The sequence below is a fragment of the Silurus meridionalis genome, chromosome 9 (assembly GCF_014805685.1).
Source record: "Silurus meridionalis isolate SWU-2019-XX chromosome 9, ASM1480568v1, whole genome shotgun sequence".
Taxonomy (NCBI): Eukaryota; Metazoa; Chordata; class Actinopteri; order Siluriformes; family Siluridae; genus Silurus; species Silurus meridionalis.
The window spans coordinates 1,620,366-1,644,359 of NC_060892.1; the positions used below are offsets into that span (position 1 = coordinate 1,620,366).

The 23,994-nt window shown below is 41.6% G+C and overlaps 1 protein-coding gene across 2 annotated transcripts in view; it reads right to left on the bottom strand.

Annotated features, from left to right (window-relative positions):
- The window catches only part of si:dkey-110c1.10 (unconventional myosin-Vb), a 28,381-nt gene that overhangs the window by 3,544 nt on the left and 843 nt on the right, over positions 1–23,994 (bottom strand). The window contains exons 2-28 of one of the 2 annotated variants that reach the window (XM_046856757.1): positions 23,188–23,298; positions 21,888–22,053; positions 20,865–21,009; positions 20,318–20,474; positions 20,089–20,232; positions 15,881–15,962; positions 15,666–15,773; positions 15,460–15,572; positions 14,684–14,952; positions 14,522–14,603; positions 14,253–14,393; positions 14,036–14,161; positions 13,776–13,859; positions 13,449–13,675; positions 10,378–10,464; positions 9,781–10,098; positions 8,821–8,977; positions 8,437–8,676; positions 7,233–7,442; positions 6,157–6,250; positions 5,658–5,812; positions 5,351–5,524; positions 4,538–4,620; positions 1,687–1,804; positions 1,460–1,574; positions 1,164–1,271; positions 924–1,075 (exon numbers count right to left, since the gene is read on the bottom strand). In XM_046856757.1, the coding sequence (XP_046712713.1) occupies positions 924–1,075; positions 1,164–1,271; positions 1,460–1,574; positions 1,687–1,804; positions 4,538–4,620; positions 5,351–5,524; positions 5,658–5,812; positions 6,157–6,250; positions 7,233–7,442; positions 8,437–8,676; positions 8,821–8,977; positions 9,781–10,098; positions 10,378–10,464; positions 13,449–13,675; positions 13,776–13,859; positions 14,036–14,161; positions 14,253–14,393; positions 14,522–14,603; positions 14,684–14,952; positions 15,460–15,572; positions 15,666–15,773; positions 15,881–15,962; positions 20,089–20,232; positions 20,318–20,474; positions 20,865–21,009; positions 21,888–22,053; positions 23,188–23,298 (3,966 nt within the window). Of the gene's footprint in view, positions 1–923; positions 1,076–1,163; positions 1,272–1,459; positions 1,575–1,686; positions 1,805–4,537; positions 4,621–5,350; positions 5,528–5,657; positions 5,813–6,156; positions 6,251–7,232; positions 7,443–8,436; positions 8,677–8,820; positions 8,978–9,780; positions 10,099–10,377; positions 10,465–13,448; positions 13,676–13,775; positions 13,860–14,035; positions 14,162–14,252; positions 14,394–14,521; positions 14,604–14,683; positions 14,953–15,459; positions 15,573–15,665; positions 15,774–15,880; positions 15,963–20,088; positions 20,233–20,317; positions 20,475–20,864; positions 21,010–21,887; positions 22,054–23,187; positions 23,299–23,994 lie in introns of both variants that reach the window. The other variant, XM_046856756.1, reaches the window with a different exon arrangement.

The following is a 23,994-nucleotide window of genomic DNA, read 5'->3' on the forward strand; positions in this document are numbered from 1 at the left end:
AACCTTGAGAGGAACCACACTCAAAAGGAACTCAAAAAGGGACCAGACTCAAAAAGGAAACCCTGATTATAATTAGATATTCTTCACATTTACACTTTGGCAGATGTCTTTATCCAGAGCGACTTACAATTACCTCATTTATGAATCTTTTCCCCAAATGCCTAGCAGTAGCAGCTTAGTGGTGCTGGGATTGGAACTCATAACCTTCCAATTAAAAGTCCAACACTTTAACTACTAAGCTACCCCATTCTGCATTTCTTTTATCATAGCTTCATCATTGCTGAGGTGATGCTATCAGCTGTTCACTGACTTGATGTATAGTCAATGAGAAAAACTCAAAGAGGAAAAAAGTACTCAAAATTAGAAGAAAAAATAAATAAATAAACGCACTCAAAAAAAAAATTTGTTTTTTTTTAAACCAGACCCAAAAAGGAACCAGACTCAAAAATGTACCTTGAGTTCCAAAATCAAAAAGCAACTCAAAAGGTGAAAAAAAAAGGAACTCAAAAAGTGGAAAAAACCTAATAGACCTTGAGAACCAGAGTTAAAAAGGAACCTTTAGAGGAACCAAAATCAAAAAGGAGCCTCATCATCATCATTCTTCATATTAACTGCATTTGGCAGATGCTCTTATTATCAAAGCCTAAAATTATCACTTCCATGCAACTTGAGAGTTAAGGGCCTTGCCCAAGGGCCCAGCAGTAGCAGCATGTCCCAGTGATGCTGGGATTTAAACTCACAACCTTCTGATCAGAAGTCCAACACTTTAATCACTGAGCTCCTCCTTTTCCCATTTCTTTCATCACAGCTCCATCATTGCTGAGGTGCTGATTGGAGCTGTTTGCTGATGGAGACTGAAGTGCAGAACTTTTCATAGCAATTAAACAATTGTTCCGTTTTGCGTGTTTGTGATCAAGTTTTACTTTTAGCGCTGCTTTGATTCCGGTCACTGTGGCCACACAGAGGCTTTGAACTCGAGCTTCGTCCCTGCAGATGTCCGCCTGTCGCATGCACAGGAAGACGAGCTGTGCAGGCAACCCGGGCGTCAGGGAGAGAGCCACGTCTGCTCGCACGTCTGCAGACATTCAGTAATGAGAGAATGGAAATATTATAGCTATCGTACTGCATTGTGTGTGTGTGTGTGTGTGTGTGTGTGTGTGTACCTGTAATGAGGTTTTTTATCAGTCTGCTCTCATCTCTCTTCCGACACTCCAGAAGGCCAGTCAGTGGCAGGTTTGAGCGTTGTGTTGTATTCTGAGACATGGTCTGATCTGAGGAGACACCAGGTACACAAAACCATCTCCATTCCATACACACACACCTGTGTTTTGTGAATGTATGTAGGTGAGTGTGTATGTATGTGTGCATGTGAGTATTTGTGTGTGTGTGTGTGTGTGTGTGTGTGTGTGTGTGTGTGTGTGTGTGTGTGTGTGTGTGTGTGTGTGTGTGTTTTTAGTACATTTCGACAGGCCTGCAGACAGTAGTTTGTCTCTCACTGCATGTTTTATCTCCTGTAGTGCCATATTTAGACTGCGGCTCTCCCGTTCCCGTAGATCCAGCTTCTCCATTTCCTCCTGAACACACACAGAGTCAAAGCACCGGGGTTTTTATTTATAGATGAACCAGTTTCGTTGCAGAGAAATGCTGGAGATGGGAAGCTGTGAGTGAACTTATGCAGATGATTACCTTCAGATCTTTGCTAACTGAACTGTCTCTAGTGTGGGCTTCCTGGAGTTGCTGAGTGAGAACAAGTTTCTCCTGCTCCCACTCAGGGCTTTGAGCCAGCAGCTGCCTCTCCATAAACCTGTACAACACATAACATTGCTATCACATATCACACACACTCACTCACACACACACACACACACACACACAAGACCCATAATGCAATACACTATATGGACAAACGTATTGGGGACACCTGACTGGGGTTCTTCAAAGCCATATGTGGTCCTGATTTGAACTAGGAGACCCAAACCTGTTTCAGCATGACAATGCTCCTGTTCACAAAGCCATGGAGATCTGCTTTACATGGGTTGGAGTGGAAGATTTACCCCAGGCCTCCTCACCACACTTACATCAGTACCTGACTTTACTAACACCCTTATGGCTGAATGAATCACCACAAAAATCTAGAGGAACATCTTCCCAGAAGACTGGAAGTACAAATAGATACTAAATGTGAAATTAGAAGTTCAAAAAGTACATACCAGTCTATTGGTCAGGTGTCCACAAACTTTTGTCAACTTTTGACAAACACAAAAAGTCTTTTTTTGGATCAGAAAAGCAAAATCACACATTTAACAATTGGTAGCAATAAATATTTTACATTCAACATTAAACAAGATTAGCAAATTGACGTATAAGAGTGGAGGAAGGTGCACACAGGTGGACCTATGTAGGAGGATGTTCTATGTAGGAGATGCAACCTGAAGGAGATTGGAGACTGTAAGGTGTTAGCGGGGGACAGTGTAGCTTGACAGCATCGGATGGTGGTCTGTAGGATGGTTTTGGAGGTGAAGAAGAAGAGGAGGAGAGTGAGGACTGAAAGAAGAATAAGATGGTGGAAACTGAAGGAGGAAGAGTGTAGTGTGAGATTCAGGAAAGAGGTCAGACAGGAGCTCGGTGCTGGATGACTGGGCATGAGGAAGAAATGAGGAAGTGCAGGAGAGCATAAGGAGAAAGAGGTTGGAGAAACAGGATTGTGATCGACAGAGTGATGAGAAAAGTAGGCAGGAGTAGAAGGAGATGCAGCAGGTGAAGAGGGATGTGGTGAAAGCCAAGGAAAAATCATATGAGGAGCTGTAGGAGAAGTTGGACACTAAGGAAGGAAAAAAGGATTTGTAGCAATTGGCCAGGCAGATGAACCGAGCTGGGAAGGATGTGCTGCAAGTTAGAGCAATAAAGGATGGAGATGGAAATGTGTTGATTAGTGAGGAGAGTGTGTTGAGAAGGTGGAGGGAGTATTTTGAGCAGCTGATGAACGAGGAAAATGAGAGAGAGAGAGAAGGATGGATGGTGTGGAGATGGAGAAGCAGGAAGTGGATAGGATTAGTAAGGAGGAAGTGAGAGCAGCGATTAAGAGGATGAAGAGTGGAAAGTCGGTAAGACCAGATGACATACCGGTAGAAGCGTGGAGATGTTTAGGAGAGATGCAGTGGAGTTTTTAACCAGATTGTTTAACAATATTTTGGAAGGTGAGAAGATGCCTGAGGAATGGAGAAGGGTGTGCTGGTACTGATCTTTAAGAATAAGGGAGATGTGCAGACCTGCAGTAACTACAGGGGAATTAAGTTGATCAGTCACACCATGAAGTTATGGAAAAGAGTAGTGGAAGCCAGGCTGAGAGAAGAGGTGACCATCTGTGAGCAGCAGTATGGTTTCGTGCCGAGGAAGAGCACCACAGATGCATTATTTGCTTTGAGAATGTTGAAGTATAGAGAAGGAGTTAGAGTGGAGGGTGGAGAGAGGAATTGTGGTATTGTATGAGGAAGTCAGGTGTGTCAGAGAAGTATGTGAGGGTGGTGCAGGACATGTTTGAGGACAGAGTGACAGCAGTAAAGTGTGCAGTAGGAACGACAGACTGGTTCACTGTGGAGGTTGGACTGCATCAAGGATCGGCTCTGAGCCCTTTCCTGTTTGCAGTGGTGATGGACAGGTTGACGGACGAGGTCAGACAGGAGTCTCCCTGGACTATGATGTTTGTGGATGATATTGTGATTTGTGGTGAAAGTAGTGAGCAGGTGGAGAAGATCCTGGAGAGGTGAAGGTACACGCTGGAGAGAAGGGTAATGAAAGTCAGTAGGAGTAAGACAAAGTACATGTGTGTGAATGAGAATGAGGGCAGTGGAGGGGTGCGGTTGCAGGAGAAGAGGTGGAGAAGGTGAACTTCAGGTACCCGGGGTCAACAGTGCAAAGTAATGGAGAGTGTGTTAAAGAAGTGAAGAAAAGAGTGCAGGCAGGGTGGAGTGGGTGGAGAAGAGTGATAGCAGGAGTGATTTGTGATAGAAGAGTGAATCTGTGATTTGTGAGAGTGAAAAGGAAAGTTTATAGGACTGTGGTGAGACCTGAGATGTTGTATGGATTAGAGACAGTGGCATTGAGTAAAAGACAGGAGGTGGAGCTGGAGGTAGCAGAGCTGAAGATGTTGAGATGTTCGTTGGGAGTGATGACGATGGACAGGATTAGAAATGAGTTTATTAGAGGGACAGTGCGTGTAGGACATTTTGGAGACAAGGTGAGGGAGGTGAGATTGAGATGGTTTGGACATGTGCAGAGGAGGGACATGGGAAATATCAGTAGGAGAATGCTGACGATGGAGCCACCAGGAAGAAGGAAAAGAGGAAGACCAAGGAGGAGGTTTATGGATGTGGTGAGGGAAGACATGCAGGTAGTTGGTTTGAAAGAGGCAGATGCAGAGGACAGAGTAGTGTGGAGACGGATGATCCGCTGTGGCACCCCCTAAAGGGGGAAGCCGAAAGAAGAAGTAGAAAAAGAAGAAACAAATTAACAAATAGATTTGGTGAATGAAACTGACTTGTTGGCCACGTGGAGGTGAAGGTCTTCTCCTTGCAGAGTTGCTCCTGTGTCTTTTGACTCTCCCAGATCATCCAAAAGATTCTACAACCGAGACAGTACAATATTCATGTGCTGGATAATCAATTTGAACATCTGCCAGTTTTTCAGATACGCCCAGTATACAGGTGCACCTTGAAGGAGATACAATCACTGAGTGTAACATCCATCTGATCTAATCCATGTTTCTCACGATGTCTCTGAGCTAAACGTATAAGCTACACATAAACAGCGATCTCTGCCAATGATCCTACCATTTTCTTCTCTCTAAACCTCTCTGATCCATCCTCTACTTTTGGATGACAACCATTGATACTGAGGACAGTTCCCCATAAACATCCTGAAGATATTTGAGATGAATATGGATGATAGAAACATTGGAACCATGATGATTTTTGAACTGTTATTAATATAAACATTTCTGCTACAGTGGACTACAATCACCATGAACACTATTACAGTCAAGTCTCCATCAGTTGATGACCTTAACAAGATGGAGCTCTAATGAATGGACTTTCAGGATCACCTAGATAAGGATGTGGTTCACTTTGGAGTCTAGTTCCTCTCAAGGTTTCTTCCTAGTGTTGTCTCAGGGAGTTTTTTTCCCTCACAACTTTCACATTATAACAGATGTTCTCCACAGTCAGTAATGCTACAACCCTATGGTAGTTGTTCCTCATAATATGATAATTCAGCAAATTGAATTTAAACTACAATCTACTTGATGTATGTATGATGTATAATTCTGAGATCAATGATCTGAGATTCGTCTCACCAAAGGTGCCTCTGTGCTGCCAGGCTTCAGGTCAAACATTGAGGAGACGCTGATCCTCCTGCTCTCGTCAGAAGAAGAAAAATCAGGGAAGTTGTCGAAGAATGGAGAGATGGGAGAAGTAGGGTCCAGAGAAAAGCTCTGAGTGGAATCGGTTCTTCTGGGTCCAAACCATCGCTGCTATCATACAAAGAACAATGGAGAGTCTGAATCTTATATGATCTGAGCTTTTCACCCAGAATGTACCAGAATGTTCTTATGTACAATGCACTTTCTTTCTCATCCTGTCTCTCAGTAGAAGCAGCAGTACCTCAGCTGGAGGGAGCATGCTCATATCCCTCAGGTTGTCGTATCTCTGCTCTAATCGAGTGAATTCCCTCAGCAAGCCCTGATATCTTCTCCTCTCCTCCTCCAGCTCGGCCTGAACTGCAGCTCCGGCCTGAGCAACCGACTTCTGCATGCTCTCTAACACACACACACACACACACACACACACACACACACACACACACACACACACACACACACACAAACACACCATTAAGGATGCGGAATTTTTTTACTGTGTTGAGAACATGAGTCTTTGTTAGAGGTACAGTGTATGGTCAAAATTATTGGGACACAAGACCTTTCCAAAGAAAGAAAGAAAGAAAGAAAGAAAGAAAGAAAGAAAGAAAGAAAGAAAGAAAGAAAGAAAGAAAGAAAGAAAGAAAGAAAGAAAGAAAGAAAGAAGAAAGAAAGAAAGAAAGAAAGAAAGAAAGAAAGAAAGAAAGAAAGAAAGAAAGAAAGAAAGAAAGAAAGAAATTTACCTTCTTGAATTTTCTCCAACTCCTTCAAACGTGTGATCAGATCATCTCGTTCCTTCTCCAAACAGTTCCTCTCCACTTTCAACGCTTCTATCACCTGCAGGGAAAAAAAGGAAATCAGCAGAAGATATGCTTCTAATGTTCTCAAAGGAACATTCCACACATGAAGAGAAGTGCATAGGGTGTTGTAGTGAGATGTGGTAAGGTGTAGTGAGGTTTTGTAAAGTGTAGTTAGGTGTAGTGTGGTGTAGTGAGATGTATTGTGTTGTAGTAAACTATAGTAAGGTGTAGTGAGGTGTAGTTAGATGTAGTAAAATGCAGTGAGGTGTAGTGAGATGTAGTTTGTTGTAGTTTGGTGTAGTGTGGTGTAGTTATCTTGCAGTGAGGTGTAGTGAAATGTAGTGAGATGCAATCAGGTGTAGTGAGATGCAGTGGGATGCAGTGAGGTTAAGTGAGATGTAGTGAGATGCAGTGAGGTGTAGTGAGATGCAGTGAGATGCAGTGAGGTTAAGTGAGATGTAGTGAGATGCAGTGAGGTGTAGTGAAATGTAGTGAGATGCAGTCAGGTGTAGTGAAATGTAGTGAGATGCAGTCAGGTGTAGTGAAATGTAGTGAGATGCAGTCAGGTGTAGTGAAATGTAGTGAGATGCAGTCAGGTGTAGTGAAATGTAGTGAGATGTAATCAGGTGTAGTGAGATGCAGTGAGGTTTACTGTGGTGTAGTGAGGTGTAGTTAGATGTAGTGAGGTGTAGTGAAATGTAGTGAGATGCACTGAGGTGTAGTGAGATGTAGTGAGATGCAGTGAGGTTAAGTGAGATGTAGTGAGATGCAGTGAGGTGTAGTGAGATGTAGTGAAATGTAGTGAGATGCAGTAAGGTTAAGTGAGATGTAGTGAGATGCAGTGAGGTGTACTGTGGTGTAGTGAGGTGTAGTTAGATGTAGTTTGGTGTAGTGAGATGCAATGAGGTGTAGTGAGATGTACTGAGATGCAGTAAGATGCAGTGAGGTGTAGAGAGATGTAGTGAGATGCAGTCAGTGAAATGTAGTGAGATGCAGTGAGATGTAGGGGAGACACAGACCTGTGTGAGCTGGTGAATCTCCTGAGCTGCTATCTCCTCAGCTCTCCTTTTCTCCTCCTCCTGTTTTGCAGTGAGAGTTGGAACAGCTTGGCTCTGCTCCTCGAGCTGCTTCTGCACTTTGAGCAGAGTCAAGTGCAGCTGATTCACTTCTGAGATGTGTGACTCGCGTTCAGCATTGAGAGTTTCACGCAGAGATGCACTTTCTCTCGCCTGAGACACAACACACACACACACACACACACACATAATCACAAGTGCACTATGATCCCATTGGTAAACAAAAAACTGTCTGCTCTAAAATTATTGGCACCCTTTGAGACAATATGATGGGTTCCACAGGCAATTCTTTTACTATATACTGTATATGTATATATATATATATATATATATATATATATATATATATATATATATATATATATATATATTGTAGGTTCTTCAAAGTAGCCACCTTTTGCTTAGATTACTGCTTTGCACACTCTTGGCATTCTCTTGATGCCTACTTTGAAGAACCTACAATATTACATATTTTCAGTTCACTTTTTGTTATGTATATAATTCCACATGTGTTAATTCATAGTTTTGATGCCTTCAGTGTGAATCTACAATTTTCATAGTCATGAAAATAAGGAAAACTCTTTGAATGAGAAGGTGTGTCCAAACTTTTGGTCTGTACTGTATATATATATATATATATATATATATATATATATATATATATATATATATATAAATAATGGGACACTTGAGCCTATTATGGTTGTGTGGTTTTTAAACATGCCATTCCAATTTAGCTCCCATTTCCTCTTATAATAAGCTCCAATCTTCTCTAAAGATGTACTACTAGATGTGGGTATAGATTTGTGGAGATTCATTCAGCCACAAGGGTTTTAGTAATGTCAGGTACTGATGTAGGGGAAGTGAGGAGGCCTGGGGTGCAGTCAGCATTCACATTTATACATGTTCAATAGTGTTGAGGGTCAGAGCTCTATAGCAGGAGATCTTCCACTCCAACCCATGTAATCCATATCTTCATAGAGCTGTGCACAGGTACATTGGCACAGGATCAGAGCAGCAACAACTAATCGTTAAAATCAATAATAATGTAAACGAATGCTGTTACCAACTCATTTGCTCCTTTTAGCACTCACACTAGATCTTTATTTCAAAACCAGTATTTTGTAGAGAAATCTTTCTCTCTTACCTGTTGGTCAGCACGTAGCTGAAGCTGCATGAGTTTGACCTCCATGCCTTTGTTGAGTTCTCTGTACCTCTCCACAGACCGAGCCTCGGCTCTCAGCTTCCGCAACTCCTTACGTGCATTTCTCCTGCGCACACAGCACTGCATCAGCACCACCGCAGCCCGAACGTGCCTGAACCGACGCCGAGCGAGCCAGCATCGGACCCACGCCTGCAGGCAAACTGCTGCTCTTTCCATCAGCATCTACAGCCACAGTTACAGACACACAACTTCTCATTTCTCATGCAAATATACACACGTGCAGCACATCATGGTCTCATAGATACTGAAGATTCACATCTGTCTGATTTAATGGCAGTAAATTCAGGTTCTTAGGATGTTCTTTACCAGTCTGTATGTACGCCGAGCCTGCATGCCTCTGACAAACGCCTGGATCGTTACTGCAGCCTTTCTGGAGGTCAGGAAGTTCTGCCTCGCTGCTACCATACGGTACGTCTTCTGAATGACCAGTGCAGCTCGTGTGTACCTCAGCGTCCAAGCCAACCTAACATCAGAGAACATCACAGTAATAATCGATACAAAAGCACAAGACAGGAGTAAGAGAACGGTTTGGAAAACAGTTGGAGAACATTTTGTAGAATAGTTTGGACAATGGTTTGTAGAACAGTTTGGAGAAAAGTTTGGAAAACAGTTTGGAAAGGGTTTGGAGAACAGTCTGGAGAACGGTTTGAGGAAGGGTTTGGAAAACAGTTCGAAGAACGGTTTGGAGAGCAGTTTGAAGAACTGTTTGGAATGTGGTTTGGAGAATGTTTTAAAGAACTGTTTGTAGGAATGTTTGAAGGATGGTTTTAGACAAATGTTTTAGAGAACTGTTTGGAGAATTGTTTGGAGAACTATTTGGAGAACTTTTTGAAGGATGGTTTACAGAAAGTTTTAGAGAACTGTTTGGAGAACATTTTGGAGAACATTTTGGGAAACAGTTTGGATAACAGTTTGAAGAACTTTTTAAAGGATGGTTTGGAGAACATTTTAGAAAACTGTTTAGAGAATGGTTTGGGGAATTGTTTGGAAAAGGGTTTGGGGAATTGTTTGAAGGATGGTTTAGGAGAACTGTTTGAAAAAATGTTTGGCAAACAGCTAAGAGAACGTTTTGGAGAAAGTTTTTTATAGAACTTTTTGTAGAATTGCTGCTCATTTTCACCAGTTCAACATGAGACTTTTTAAAAATAATCACTAAATATGATTATTCTCTGCTCTCATCTTAATTTAAACATGACACGAGCTGCCCGTATGCCTGAGACCTCACTGTTTCTTTTCAGTGATGAAATGAACCAGTTTTGGATTCACCTGCGGGCCAGGGTTCCTCGAGTGTGTCTCTGCAAAATCAAAGCAGCCCGACGTAGCTGCAGGTACCGCCGGCGCTGGATCCATCGTCTCACCCAGCTCTGGATCTTTACCCCTGCTGCCCGCAGCCTCTTGGCTCTCAGCTTCTCCAGCAAGGCCACCTGACCTGCCCGGAAAAATATTTTTGTCTTGCCAAAACAGTACTGCTCAGGGTCGGGGATGAGGGCAGGGATTTCTTTTCGGCAGGATTCTCGCAAATCACCAACCGACAATCTATGAAGGAGAACTCTGTAACGACTGAAGAAGTCCTCATATGTCCACCTGGAGGAAGAAAAAGTGATTAAAGAAAAGCCAAAAGTATTGGAACACAGGACTTTCCAAACATATGTGGTTCTTTATCAAACTGTTCATACACACAATTGTGCAGGACGTCTTTGGATGCAGAAGCATGACATTTTCCCTTCACATGAACTAAGAGACCCAAACCTGTTCCAGCTCCATGAAGATCTGCTTTACATGGGTTGCAGTGGAAGATCTCCTGCTATAGAGCTCCAACCCTATTGACCATGATGATTGTGAGCGCTGACTGTAAGATCTTACCTGGATGGAAAACCTGCGGCGCTGATGCGGATTGTCTCCAGCACACCACACGCTCGCAGCTGCTGCACTGCTCTGTTAGGATCAAACCTGAGACGGAGAGAGACAAACTTACTCGAGATATCAAGGCAGAACACTTGAAAAACCAGAGACGCTTGCATGCACACACACACACACACACACACACACACACACACACACAAATATAATGTATATTTTATAATATATTATACTGTATGGGCAAAAGTATTAGGACACCCATGCATTTGATTGGTGGGTTCATTTCTGAACATCCCATTTCACATTTTGTCCTCATTTGCTCCAATAAGAACCTCCACTCTCCTGGGAAGATGTTCCACTGGATTTTAAAATGTGTTTGTGGAGATTTGCGGAAATGTATTCAGTTGCAAGGGCAGTAGTAAAGTGATGTAGGTTTGGTGACGTGGTCTGGGGTGCAGTCAGCATGACAGTTTATCCTGTTCAATAGGGTTTAGATCTTCCACTGCAACCCATGTGAAGCATATCTTTATTCAGAGGAGCACCGTCATGCTGGAACGGGTTCAGTTGAAAGGAAAATGTATTGATCTGATCCCTCAACATCTCACTAAACCCCTAAATGCTAATGATCTTGAACAAATGGCTGAAAACACAGACAATATCCTCACTAGCACATTAGACACCGTTGCCTCCATCCGATTAAAAAGGTTTGAGAAAAACACCTGCACCTTGGTATAATAGTCATACTCAAGCCCTCAAGAGAGCAACCTGGAGAGGTCTGGAGAGAAAATGGAGAAAAACTCAATTGGAGGTATTTAGAATTGCGTATAAAGACAGTATGCTCAGCTACAGACAGGCGCTAAACGCTGCAAGAGCTGAACACCTGAGCAAACTCATAGAAAACAACCAAAACAATCCCAGGTTCCTTTTCAGTACAGTAGCTAAATTAACTACAAATCAGGGCTCTGAAAAATGTGTTCCATCACAGTTTAGTAGTGAGGACTTTATGAATTTCTTCACTGAAATAATTGAAAGTATTAAAAGCACAATTGTGGAGGTCCAAACTCTGAGATCATCTCGTGATCCAGTCTCACCTAAAACTCCACAACTACACTGCTTTACATGTACAGGACAGGAAGAGCTGTATGATCTTATCACCAAATCCAAATCAACAACATGTCTGTTAGATCCCATTCCAACTAAACTACTAAAAGAAGTGTTACATACAGCTGGTGAGTATCTTCTGAATATTATTTACTCCACACTATTTTTAGGTCACGTCCCTAAACCCCTCAAGTTAGCAGTTATTAAGCCCCTCATTAAGAAACCTAATTTAGATCCAAACACACTATCAAATTACAGACCAATTTTAAATCTTTTATTTATGTCTAAGATTTTGGAAAAGATTGTCTCTGCCCAGTTCTGTTCCACCTTACAAGAGAACAATATCTTTGAGAAGTTTCAGTCAGGTTTTAGGCCCCATCATAGCACAGAAACTGCTCTAGTTAAAATCACTAATGACCTGTTTTTAGCTTCAGACCAAGGCTACATCTCTCTGTTAGTTTTACTAGATCTTAGTGCTGTATTCGAAACTATAGATCACGATCTTCTCCTGGATCGCTTACAAAATGACATCAACATTCAGGGACCGGCATTAAGATGGTTTAAATCCTACCTGTTTGATCGTTACCATTTTGTAGATTTAAATGAAGAGCTTTCCAGGCTAATGCTAGTAAATTATGGGGTGCCACAAGGTCCAGTTCTAGGACCCCTGCTTTTCACAATATACATGCTTCCCTTGGGAAATATTATTAGAAAGCATGGGATTAGCTTCCACTGTTATGCTGATGATTAAATTCTGATAAGACGGAGATTTTGCTCATCGGCCCGAAAACTAGTATACAGAAGCTCCAGCTTTTCAACCTGCATTTAGAAGGATTTTCTGTAACTATTAGTTCAACAGTAAAAGATCTGGGAGTTATTTTAGAGCAACTTGTCTTTTAAAAATCACATCAACCATGTTACAAAACCAGCCTTCTTCCACCTTAGAAATATTTCTAAGCTAAGAAACATGTCTATATCTGATGCAGAGAAGCTCGTCCATGCGTTCATGACCTCCAGAATAGACTACTGTAATGCATTACTAGGTGGATGTCCTGCATCATTAATAAACAAGCTACAGTTTGCCCAGAATGCAGCAGTCAGAGTTCTCACAAGGTGGAGAAAATATCATCATATAATCCCAATCTTCTCATCCCTACACTGGCTTCCTGTTAAGTTTCGAATCGACTTCAAACTACTGCTTCTTATTTACAAAACACTAAATGGTTTATCTCCCAATTATCCCTCCAGTGTTCTAACACGCTACAATCCATCATGCTCCCTGAGATCTCAAAACTCCGGACTTCTAGTAGTTTCTAGAATAGCAAAGTCCACTAAAGGTGGAAGCACATTATCAACGTGTGCTTGTTAATATTATGAACAGCAGCTACACTAATTCCTCTCCACTGCTTTTCTCTCTCTACTCATCCAGAGGCATCCTGAGGTTGCTCCAGCCCCAGTCACGTCCCACCTCATGAAGATTATGGACCCTAAAAGAAGTAGATGTTGAAACTGCAAACATCCCGAACCATCTAGAGACGTACCAGTGCCAATTAGAGTTTGGACATTGGACCTGAATGTTTAAAGGCTCTGGCAGGGAGGAGTTGGTGTTGGATCTCAGATGTTAAATTATTTTATGAGTTGCTCAGTAGCTCGTGGTTCCACAACATCAACCGACTGTAAAAGACTGTAAAAAGAACATTACTCATAATCTTACACTCTGATGCTCATGTTAGTTCTCACTCTCCAGTGTTCTGTATTGTTTTTTAAGACTTTAATCACCCAAATGAGGATGAGGTTCCCCTTTTGAGTCTGGTTCCTCTCAAGGTTTCTTCCTCATGACATCGGGTGTCCCAACACTTTTGTCCCTATAGTACATGTCTCATGCTTTCCCTATATCCTGTAAAAATGATGACAGAGTGAACGCAGAGTAATAATAAAGCTGTAAATTGTAACGGACCATAAAAAATGCCTACATAAAAGGCTGTTTGAGGTCGTTGGGTTTGATGCAGTAGACATAGTGAGGCGTGGTGCTGCCCAGGGTGTCCATCAGGAGCTGTAGAGACTGGCGGAACTGATAGGCTACGGTGAGTTTGTGCTCACGATGAGCTCGTTTTCCCGCACGTGCACTCTCAGGTAGGGACGATGCAGACACAGAGCCACCAGATGACCCCTGCTGGAACAACTCAGCAACCAGCTCAGACTGAAGAGACCGAAGAACAAGAAATTATTCTTTAATTCAGTATTTATTTATCTAAAAATCCAGACATGGTGTAAGGAAAAAAGAAAAAGCACATATGTACCTGACTGGCTCGCATTATATTGATTGGCTCTTCAAATATTGTGTCACGATTCTTATCTATAAACCCGTCACATTCATACTGGACCTGAAAGAGGAAACCTTTACATTGATGGTGTTCAGTAGACGCTTTTATCCAGAATGACTTATAATTATGTTAAACAGCTGAGAACTTAAAGGCCCAGGTCCTTGCTCAATCTCATCCACTGAGCAACGACTTTTATTAGAGTGAAAACAGGAAGTGAAAATGTGAAATTGTCTAACCATATCAGCGAAGTGGAGCACGATGAAGGCTGCGTTGGACATGCGCGGCTTACGGAAATTAGGGCTTCGGTTCAGGTGTTGGTCGTAGAGTTTTCGTGCCCAGTTTTCATCTGAACCTTTAGGAATCTTGCATCAGAATAATCCCAGATTTTAGCAGCATTTAGACAGATATGGATATATTTTTTGAAAAATCCCTTCAGTATTCGGTACGACTCACTCTGCATTCCTCATCCAGAAGGTCCAGGAGACCCAGAGATCCCTCAATGAGTGTGATGCAGGGCTGATTATCGCTGAACTCGATACGGTTCCAGGGAAGCTCCTCTCGCTCGTACTCCTCCTGCTCCAGTTGAAATACGTGCTGCATAAAAAGAGACAGCTTTCACTGTGGATTATATGATAAAGCAAAAACACGGCACAATTTCCTTTACCGATCCATCATTTTGAATGAAAGCATAAATTTCTTTACTACGGAATCGGGTTAATTACCCTGTTAAACTGTTGCTGAAGTTTCTCGTTGGCGTAATTAATGCAGAATTGCTCGAAGCTGTTTCGGTCAAACGTCTCAAACCTGAAAAAAAAAAGGATAAAGTTTTAATTAATGAGCACAAATCCGGCGTGGCTGATGAGGAAAAAAAACGTTGAACGCACCCATAGATGTCCAGCACTCCTATAAAAGTCTTAGGCTGCTCTCTGTGTGCCCTCAGAGCCAAGTTCAGTCTTTGTACAGTCCAAATAAACAGCTGGTCATACACATGTTTAGCCAGAGCATCCCGCGCCTCGTTAGCCTTCTGAGCTGACAACGGCTTCACCAAAAGCTCCCCACCTACGGCTAGACGCTGATGACAGAGCCATTGGGCCATCTGAGGACCTTCCACACCCATTAGTTTGGAGAACACCATGAGAGGTTGATCATCTATCTGGCAAATACACACACAATACACTACATGGACAAACAATATATATATATATATACACTATATAACAAAAGTATTGGGACACCTGACTTTTCCAACCATTCGTGGTTCTTAAATTGCTACCATAAGTACAGTTGTTCACACAATTGTATAGGATTCCAGCTCCATGAAGATCTGCCTGAAAATATGTTGAAGTGAAAGATCTTATGTGGAATGTTATAGAGCTATGACCTCAACCCTATTGGGCTGAAATGGAACGTCAGAATCTAATCATAATAACACCTCTGTGGCTGAACGAATCTCCACGAATCGCCCCAAATCTCCACACATCTCCTCAAGCACACTCCAAAATCTACAACATCTTCCCAGAAGAGTGGAGCTTATTATAAGAGCAAACGGAAACAAAATATGGAACAGGATTCTCAAAAAGCACGCTAAGGTGTCCGCAAACTTTTGGCCAAACAGTATATCTTTAGAGATTTGCAGAAGATAATGTTTTTATGCTCATACACTGATGTAGCTACGTTCGCCTCCTCTGCCAATGGCCTGGATGTGAACATTGCCAAGATGGAGGACACCTGCCAAAATCCGAAAGAGCTCCATCTGCTGGTCGGGTGAAATTCCTGCAGAGTTAAACCAGACATGGCATCAGATATGGAATCAGATCACACATAGAAACTGGTCAGAACAGTGTGTTATGAGTGCCAATGTCTTACCCAGGATAGTCAAAGCATTTCGAGTGTTCTCCAGCTCCATGGCATCATCTGTGCCTGAAATGTTTATATTTTGCCCCTGGTTGGTGTATCGAAAATGTTCTGCAGTTTCTAGAGGGGGGGAAAGAATTCGTTAGCTGGTTAGTTTTAAAAACTATTATAACGTGTGTGCAAAAAAAACAGGCGTTTTTTCTTTTTAATAAACATTATTAGCTTACTAAGTTTGAGTGACCGCAGCTCTGGTAGATCTCTGGAGGCACAAAGCTGGTAGAAAATGTGATAGTTTCTTTCTTCTGGGGCCTAAAAGTCATAGGAAACCAAAAAACAAAACAAAAATTGGTAATAAACAGTCATAGACGATACTGAGATACTCACTGAGATATTCAACCTCTCACTGGAACAGTCTGTTGTCCCCTCATGCTTCAAACAGTCCACCATTGCTCCTGTCCCGAGAAACCCCAGCCCACCTGCCTCAACGACTACTGCCCTGTAGCCCTGACCTCAGTAGTGATGAAGTGCTTTGAGAGACTGGTCAGAGACTTCATCATAGCCTTATTACCGGACACACTGGATCCTTTAGAATATATATATACAGTGCCCTCCACAATTATTGGCACCCCTGTTTAAGATGTGGTCGTGGACTTCTAAAAATTCTCCTTTTTTTTAAAACAACATAGAACCCAAATGCAAAAAAAGAGAAAAATCCAACCTTTTATTTAAGTACATTACTTTGGTGGTAAAAAAATCACACATTTAGAAAAAAAAAAAAACTTGAAATCATGTGTGCCACAATTATTGGCACCCCTAACAATTCATCTGAAAAATGTAATTGTTTTTTTTTTTTATATATTTTTCTGTAGTTGCTAAGGTTGGTCAGGGTATCTAGGGACTTTTAATTAGTAATTCATGATTTCCTGTTTCCTGGGGTATAAATATGACGTGACACAGAGGCCTAATTCTCTTACCCATTTGTCAACATGGCAAAGACAAGAGAACACACCATTCAAGTAAGGCAGATGTGTGTCGACCTTCATAAGTCAGGCAATGGCTACAAGAAAATAGCCACTCGCCTTAACTTGCCGGTATCTACAGTCAGAGGAATCATTAAGAAGTTTAAAACAACTGGAACAGTGACAAACAAGGCTGGAAGAGGTCCCAAGTTTATCTTGCCACAACGCACAGTGAGGAGGATGGTAAGAGAAGTAAAAAATTTCCCAAGCTCACCGTCACAGAATTGCATCAAAGAGTGGCATCTTGGGGTCACAGAGTCTCAAAACAACCATCAGACGCTCTCTACATGCCAACAAGCTGTTTGGGAGGCATGCAAGGAAAAAGCCTTTCTCACTAACACTCCTGGCGTAAACGTCTGGAGTTTGCTAAGCGGTACTGGGACTTCAACTGGGATCGTGTGCTTTGGTCAGATGAGACTAAGATTGAGCTTTTGGCAACAAACACTCTAAGTGGGTCTGGCGTAAAACAAAAGATGAGTATGCGAAAAGCACCTCATGCCCACCGTGAAGTATGGTGGAGGATCTGTGATGCTGTGGGCCTGTTTCTCTTCCAAAGGCCCTGGGAACCTTGTTAGGGTGCATGGCATTATGAACGCTTTGAAGTACCAGGATATTTTAAATAAAAACCTGATGGCCTCTGCCAGAAAGCTGAAGATGGGTCGTCATTGGGTCTTTCAGCAGGATAATGATCCAAAACATGTGGCAAAATCTACACAAAAGTGGTTCAGCAGTCACAAACTCAAGGTCCTCCCATGGCCATCTCAGTCCCCAGACCTCAACCCAATCGAAAACCTGTGGGGCGAGCTAAAGAGAAGAGTGCATAAGAGAGGACCCAGGACACTGGATGATCTAGAAAGATTGTGCAAAGAAGAATGGTCAAAATCCTCTCTGTGTTCTCCAATCTTGTGAAATGTTATAGGAGGAGATTAAGTGCTGTCTTGTTGGCAAAAGGAGGTTGTACAAAGTATTAACATCAGGGTGCCAATAATTGTGGCACACATGATTTCAAGTTTTTTTTTTTTTCTAAATGTGTGATTTTTTACCACCAAAGTAATGTACTTAAATAAAGGTTGGATTTTTCTTTTTTGCATTTGGGTTCTATGTTGTTTTAAAAAAGGAGAATTTTAGAAGTCCACGACCACATCTTAAACAGGGTGCCAATAATTGTGGAGGGCACTGTATATATATATATATATATATATATATATATATATATATATATATATATATATATATATATATATATATATTTATATATATATATATATATATATATTTATATATATATATATATATATATATATATATATATATATATATGTGAAATATACAGTGAGGAAAATAAGTATTTGAACACCTGTCTATTATGCAAGTTCTCCCACTTATGGAGGGGTCTGAAATTGTCATCGTAGGTGCATGTCCACTGTGAGAGACATAATCTAAAAAAATCCAGAAATCACAATGTATGATTTTTAAACTATTTATTTGTATAATACAGCTGCAAATAAGTATTTGAACACCTGTCTATCAGCTAGAATTCTGACCCTCAAAGACCTGTTAGTCTGCCTTTAAAATGTCCACCTCCACTACATTTATTATCCTAAATTAGATGCACCTGTTTGAGGTCGTTAGCTGCATAAAGACACCTGTCCACCCCATACAATCAGTAAGAATCCAACTACTAACATGGCTAAGACCAAAGAGCTGTCCAAAGACACTAGAGACAAAATTGTACACCTCCACAAGGCTGGAAAGGGCTACGGGAAATTGCCAAGCAGCTTGGTGAAAAAGGTCCACTGTTGGAGCAATCATTAGAAAATGGAAGAAGCTAAACATGACTGTCAATCTCCTCGGACTGGGGCTCCATGCAAGATCTCACCTCGTGGGGTCTCAATGATCCTAAGGAAGGTGAGAAATCAGCCCAGAACTACACGGGAGGAGCTGGTCAATGACCTGAAAAGAGCTGGGACCACCGTTTCCAAGGTTACTGTTGGTAATACACTAAGACGTCATGGTTTGAAATCATGCATGGCACGAAGGTTCCCCTGCTTAAACCAGCACATGTCCAGGCACGTCTTAAGTTTGCTAATGACCATTTGGATGATCCAGAGGAGTCATGGGAGAAAGTCATGTGGTCAGATGAGACCAAAATAGAACTTTTGGGTCATAATTCCACTAAACGTGTTTGGAGGAAGAAGAATGATGAGTACCATCCCAAGAACACTATCCCTACTGTGAAGCATGGGGGTGGTAGCATCATGCTTTAGGGTGTTTTTCTGCACATGGGACAGGGCGACTGCACTGTATTAAGGAGAGGATGACCGGGGCCATGTATTGCGAGATTTTGGGAACAACCTCCTTCCCTCAGTTAGAGCATTGAAGATGGGTCGAGGCTGGGTCTTCCAACATGACAATGACCAAGCACACAGCCAGGATAACCAAGGAGTGGCTCTGTAAGAAGCATATCAAGGTTCTGGCATGGCCTAGCCAGTCTCCAGACCTAAACCCAATAGAGAATCTTTGAGGAGCTCAAACTCCGTGTTTCTCAGCGACAGGCCAGAAACCTGACTGATCTAGAGAAGATCTGTGTGGAGGAGTGGGCCAAAATCCCTCCTGCAGTGTGTGCAAACCTGGTGAAAAACTACAGGAAACGTTTGACCTCTGTAATTGCAAACAAAGGCTACTGTACCAAATATTAACATTGACTTTCTCAGGTGTTCAAATACTTATTTGCAGCTGTATCATACAAAGAAATAGTTTAAAAATAATATATTGTGATTTCTGGATTTTTTTTTTAGATTATGTCTCTCACAGTGGACATGCACCTACGATGACAATTTCAGACCCTCCATGATTTCTAAGTGGGAGAACTTGCAAAATAGCAGGGTATATACAATTTACATTTGTATTATATTGCCAAAAGTATTGGGACACCCGAATTTTCCAACCATGTGTGGTTCTTCTTTTAAAAACAAAGTTGTACACTCAATTGAATTGGAAGTCTTTGGATGCAATAGGAGATCCAAACCTGTTCCAGCATGACAATGCTCCTGTGCACAAAGCCAGCTCCATGAAGATCTGCTTTACCAGGGTTGGAATGGAAGATCTCCTGTTATAAACCTATAGACCACACTGAAAAGTGAGGCTAACCGCACCCCAGGGCTCCTCACTTTCTCTCCTACATCAGTACCTGACTTTACTAACACCCTTGTAGCTCAATGAATCTTTACAAATCTCCACAAAATCTAGTGGAACATCTTCCCAAGAGAGTGAAGGATATAATAACAGCACTAAATGGGGACTGAATGTAGAATAGGATGTTAAAAAGGACCATACTGTTCTTATCCTCAGGTGTCCACAAACGTTTGTTTGTGTGATGTATACGTAGTACGCAGTTGTAGTGAAATTAAAGGTACCTGAAAAACAACTCTAGATTTCTCCAGGAGGTAGGTCCTCATGTGTGCTCCGATTATATCTCCTTTAGATCCAAAGCCAATCTCAATATACTTCCCGAACCTGCTGCTGTTATCATTGCGAGTAGTTTTAGCATTCCCGATGGCCTTCAAGACAAAACGTTGTATATTTTATTACTCTGGCAGAAACGAAAGTTCATCAATAAAAACAGAACACAAGATGCCATACGACCTCCATGATGGGATTGGAGGCTAGGACTTTCTCCTCCACGCTGGTCTGCCGAGCTGCTCCTCCAACCACGGCGAAGTAGCGCATGGTGAATTTTGCAGAGACGGTTTTCCCAGATCCTGACTCACCACTAATGATAATGGACTGGTTTTTCTCCTCCCTGTACAATAATTCCTTATTTTTTTAATTATTATTATTTAAATTAAAATTGGGTACATAGGAAATAATCATAACAATTCCACATATCGAAAGAGGGAATGAATGCAGGATGGAAGGAATGAAGATATTTAATTAATCAATTTAATTTGTGCCAATTTAATCAATTACTCAATTTATCCAATATAATAAAAGTGTATTGCATTAATTAGATTTATTCTATTCTCTTTTTTATATTTTTTTCTTTTTATAACATATTATAAAATATTATTTCATATATATACATATACAATTTTGTGCTATATATCCAGATGACAACTCATTTCTGAAGAAGTAAGGACAATCATCTCACACTCTACCATTCACACTTTCCATCCCTACAATTCCTACTGACCTGATCATGGTACGATAGGCATCTTCTGCTATGGAGAAGATATGAGGGTCGATATCAGCCATGTCTTGCCCGCTGTATGCATCAATCACCTCTTCTCCATAGATGGGCAGCTGCTCATATGGGTTCAGGGCCACTAAAACTATTCCTAAATCATACAGAGAAGGAAGGATATGCACAAGTTTATGCTTCAGGCAGGAAGGACTCCATCCTATACCCTTTTATTTTTATTTTTTTCAGAGGCACACTTGAGACCCTCCACCCTCAGACCCATAGACCTGTACAAATATAGTATTTTCCAAAATAATGGATCATTTCGAGAACTTGATAGTAAGCAGGTGGAGAAGAGCCTGGAGAGGTGGAGGTACACGCTGGAGAGAAGGGGAATGAAAGTCAGTAGGAGTAAGACAGAGTACATGTGTGTGAATGAGAGGGAGGGCAGTGGAGGGGTGCGGTTGCAGGGAGAAGAGGTGTAGAAGGTGGAGGAGTTCAGGTACCTGGGGTCAACAGTGTAAAGTAATGGAGAGTGTGTTAGAGAAGTGAAGAAAAGAGTGCAGGCAGGGTGGAGTGGGTGGAGAAGAGTGATAGCAGGAGTGATTTGTGATAGAAGAGTATCTGTGTGAGTGAAAGGGAAAGTTTATAGGACTGTGGTGAGACCTGAGATGTTGTATGGTTTAGAGACAGTGGCATTGAGTAAAAGACAGGAGGTGGAGCTGGAGGTAGCAGAGCTGAAGATGTTGAGATGTTCGTTGGGAGAGACGACGATGGACAGGATTAGAAATGAGTTTATTAGAGGGACAGTGCATGTAGGACGTTTTGGTGTAGAGGACAGGGGGGTATGGAGACAGATGATCCGCTGTGGAGACCCCTAATGAGAGCAGCCAATAGAAGAAGAAGAAGAAGATTGAGAACTTAAACTTTATTCCCTTTTGAGTCTGAATTGGATTGTAATTGTTGGGGGTGTGTGTGTGTGTGTGTGTGTGTGTGTGTGTGTGTGTGTGTGTGTGTGTGTGTGTGGTCATGCACCGCAGTAAGTGTAGATGCTGTTGTAGTGAAGAAAGCGCACACGCAGGTTGTGCAGCACTGCAGGCTCGTGCAGGAATGTGAGCGCTGTCAGGTCGTTTTCACCCTCCAGTATATCCGGGTTTCCCAGAGGGGGCAAACCAGCAGGGGGCGCCACAGGGTACTGCACCTGCAAAGAGGGAATAATCAGGGCAATCGTTAGTGGGGCTGGTGTGGTTGGTTGTGGGCCAAGCGTTCCTTGCTACACCCCAGGAACCGTGCACTATATAATCCATGCGTTCTTTTATTCATCTTCGGTCATTCCGTTATTCTGCTCAGGGTCTTCGTGGATCTAAAGGACTATCCATTAATACACAGGAATGCAGCTTGGATGTCATGGATGTCACAGTGCATCACGCACATATTCACACCTAGATCAATTTCATATACAATCCTGCTGAAGACATTTTTAAAGGGGGAGGGAAACTGGAGACCCTCGAGGAAACCAACAGGGACACAGGGAGAACCTGAACAGAATCCTCATACACACAGTACTCCAGTCTCAAAGTTACCACAAAGTCCTAGAGTCATGATGCAGGAATGCTGACGATGTCCCACCATGCCGCTCAGGAGTATTTTTAGATTTATTGTAATACGGCTTCATGACTTTATCAGTAACTCACCCGGGTTTGTCTGTGGGGTTTATTTAGGTCTGAGACAAGAACTTTTTTATGTGTGGAACAAAAAATGTATATTTGAACAATTTTGATGTCATGAAACAAGAAGATGAGTCACTATTTATTCTACAGTAATGACTGACACTGTATGAGATAAGGTTTGACGATAAGATTGTTTTGAGCTTCCTGTTTAAACATCACATTTAGTCTCCGTTTGCTTTTATAATGAGCTCCACTCTTGAGGGTAGATGTTCCACTGCATTTTGTGGAGATTTGTGGAGATTCATTTAACCATTCGGATGTTTATCTATTAAAAAAACCTCATACACCAAATGGCCAAAAGTATTTGGCATACAAATAGTGGGTTCCTCTCTGAACATCCCATACCACATTTAGTTCCTCTTTGCTCCTATATGAACCTCCACTCTTCTGAGAAGATGTTCCACTATATTTTGTGGAGACTGCATGGAGATTTGTGGAGATTTATTCAGCCACAAGGGTGTTAGTAAAGTCTGATAGTGATGTAGGTGAGAAAGTGAGGACTCCTGGGGTTCAGTCATGTATGTTTAATAGGTTTGTGTGTGTGTGTGTGTGTGTGTGTGTGTGTGTGTGTGTGTGTGTGTGTGTGTGTGTGTGTGTGATCTCACTGTGCGATTGCTGAGCTTCAGTGTGAGCTGTTGATCTCCAGGTTGGTAGTCCTGTTCGAGCTGAGCACACACCCACACCTCTTCAGAATCTGGCACCCACACACACGCTCCCTTGGAACAGAACATTTCACGCTTGTGGTATAAGAACCAGTGAGAGCTCACACCACATTCTTCACCAGCAATTACATCATCAACCTTATGGAAAATGAGTGTATTCATATCATAGTTTAGAAAAGGCTGGAGAATACAGGGGCTTTTGCAAATCATGCAGGTTTGTTTTAGTTTCTATGCAACAAACTCTGTAAAACACACAAGAATTGGACAGTGAATGAGTGAAAGAAAGATCTGAGTCCAAATAGAACTTTTGTTGCAACGAAAGAAAGAAAGAAAGAAAGAAAGAAAGAAAGAAAGAAAGAAAGAAAGAAAGAAAGAAAGAAAGAAATCACAAGAAAGAAAAATATCACAAGAAAATAAGAAAGAAGGAAAGAAGGAAAGAAAGAAAGAAAGAAAGAAAGAAAGAAAGAAAGAAAGAAAGAAAGAAAGAAAGAAAGAAAGAAAGAAAGAAAGAAAGAAAAAAATCCCAAGATATCACAAGAAAGAAAGAAAGAAAGAAAGAAAGAAAGAAAGAAAGAAAGAAAGAAAGAATGAAAGAAATCACATGATCTCACAAGAAAGAAAGAAAGAAAGAAAGAAAGAAAGAAAGAAAGAAAGAAAGAAAGAAAGAAAGAATGAAAGAAATCACATGATCTCACAAGAAAGAAAGAAAGAAAGAAAGAAAGAAAGAAAGAAAGAAAGAAAGAAAGAAAG